We start from the raw sequence: 2341 nt of genomic DNA, 5'->3' as shown, positions 1-2341 counted from the left end.
AACACCAGATACAGCACTGGGACTTGATCAACAGCCGATACCGCACCGTGACGTCACAAACCAGTAGGTGGCAGTAGTGTTCTTTGATAAACATGGATGCCTCCAGCAAAGCACATTCAGATTAAAATTACTCTGAATTAAAAACAGTGATAATTTATTGAACAGGATGGAATAATTTTATATTTAAAGTACTTTCAGAACCTTTAAAAAATGTCATCACCTGGCCAAGATTTTGAGCAGTAAAAACATTCATAGACTTGAAACCATTTAAACTCCACAGTCACAGACTGCAGGAAAACTGGACTACATAAAAATACAGACGGTGTTGAACAAGACACTGGCTATTACAGTAAACTGAAACCAAAAAACAATTTAAACTCGTTTTCCATCAAAATCGACTGACCTGCAGTTAATCTACTCATTCTGTATACCATGAATCGACGAGGATGTCCTCAATCATGGACGCCATGATCAGGGCTGGCAGTTAGGATGGTCCATATTCAGAGCAGAGCTTGAAGGCCAGCAGTGGAGGCATGAAATCTACACTTCTTTTTTATTGTACCACATTTAATCATGGTGGCGCCCGTAACATTCAGGAAGTTTGCGGAGAGTCAGGAGAAGAAGGCAGCCTTTAGTGAATTTACTTGACAGAGTCGGCTTTTGTGACATGGATACGACAAACGATAGTCTAATCAGGGCTTCCAGACACAGGAAACGACAGACGTTGAGGTTCATCTCACTGCTAAGCAGAATCATCACTGGAAATTGCGCAGAACGGTAGGGAAGCTAGGATTTTTAGGAATGTCTGAAGTTTCCTGATTACGGAGGCTGACTGTAAGGAGATGCTGCTCAGAGATTTAAACCAGAACTGAACCGCGCCGAGCCCTGCTGATGAACTAGTACCATGGTAGGTTGCGTCTGGCACGGTCCGGTTCAATTCTGTCTACCATTCCAACTGTTACCTCTGTTACCATGCTCGGACCGATCTTGGCACCGTTTCAAATGGGTAATAGAAATGGGACTAATATCGCATGGGTCTGCTTTACTGTCAGTTTGCTTATTGTACAAATATTGAGTTTTAAAGAAACTCAGACCTGACTGGACGATGATCTTTTGTGTCACCCAAGTCTCATGTTTCTGTTCTTTTTAACAATATCCAACTATAATGATTGATGTTTTTCTTGTTTCTAACTTGTTTCCTGACCCCTGAAGGTGGAGAACCCGTCTTGCCTCTGGGGTCGGGTTTTTGGCGGAAGTGGAGAAACCACAGAGGATTATGCTGATCTCCAGACACAGATGAACCTCTTCTACCATGATGTCACTCAGGACCTTCACAGCCTGAAACCTGCATCATTTGAAGAAGGACAGGTATTGGTTGCCCATGAGAGTCGTGATATTTAGATGCTGTCCTTTGGGGGTGGATGATGTGTCACTTATCTATGGGTCTGCTGAGCTCAAATGTGAGTCAGGTGTGCTGAAGGCATCTAAAGGCGGGTGGACATCAGTCCTGCTGGAATAGAGTTTGTAATCACTCATTCAGTGGTTTAACAAGATTTTATATTTTTAATTCTAGTTTTTGTTAAATTTTGAAGAACATTAAAACACCTCCGGGCATACGCTACAACATTTCCAATCGTTGCACATAGCTACGCTGAAACTGTACGACGAAACCGCAGGGTTTAAAAGTTGACAGCTCTCGATGTTTGTTCTCGCACTGTGCGACCCGACGCTCTGATGCGATCTAACCGCTCACACTGTACGTCCAGAAACCACCTGTCGGACTCGGTACCAAGAGATGGCGATGGTCGGACTGGATCTGTAAGAAGATGAAGAACTCCTTTATTTGCACATGCGCAGTGCTCGAGGTTCTGATAAATCGGCTCGTAGCTCTGCTTCAACAGCAGGATTTGTCCAACACCTCATGACGGCCGACTGAATTTCCAACATGTTTGATTTTCTCCTGACCTTACGATTCCTGACCAGGAGGCGGTTGTTAGAGGCTAAACGCCCCTGGTTATACCACGCGACGCACGATGAGGCTGAAACTTGGATGAACGGACTGGACCAAAGTAGGGGTGTAAATCACACCCATCATGGCGATTTGATTCAGTATCGATTTCCTGACCCAACGATTTGATTGTTTTTCGATACTCAAGAATACACCACGATACGATTCGATTAATTGGTTCTTTTTTACCTTACAGGCTAGATGATGTTTCAAATTTGAAATAAAAAACTGAAAGCTGTAATATCGTTATGCATTTTTTTTTTTGAGAAACAACAGCAAATAACAGAAATAGAAAAGTTGTCCCCCACCTATTCCAATTAAAACCTCATTCAC

At 43.0% G+C, this 2341-nt stretch overlaps 1 protein-coding gene across 1 annotated transcript in view; it reads left to right on the top strand.

The window, feature by feature from the left end:
* tdrd12 (tudor domain containing 12) overlaps positions 1 to 2341 on the top strand; it is a 66395-nt gene that overhangs the window by 5444 nt on the left and 58610 nt on the right. The window contains exon 3 of the mRNA XM_015397959.1: positions 1213 to 1368. Within this exon, the coding sequence (XP_015253445.1) occupies positions 1213 to 1368 (156 nt within the window). The remainder of the gene's footprint in view (positions 1 to 1212; positions 1369 to 2341) is intronic.

Source organism: Cyprinodon variegatus, unplaced genomic scaffold (genome assembly GCF_000732505.1).
Source record: "Cyprinodon variegatus isolate N-32 unplaced genomic scaffold, C_variegatus-1.0 Scaffold899, whole genome shotgun sequence".
In the NCBI taxonomy this organism is placed as follows: Eukaryota; Metazoa; Chordata; class Actinopteri; order Cyprinodontiformes; family Cyprinodontidae; genus Cyprinodon; species Cyprinodon variegatus.
This window is presented reverse-complemented; position numbering and strand designations above follow the sequence as displayed.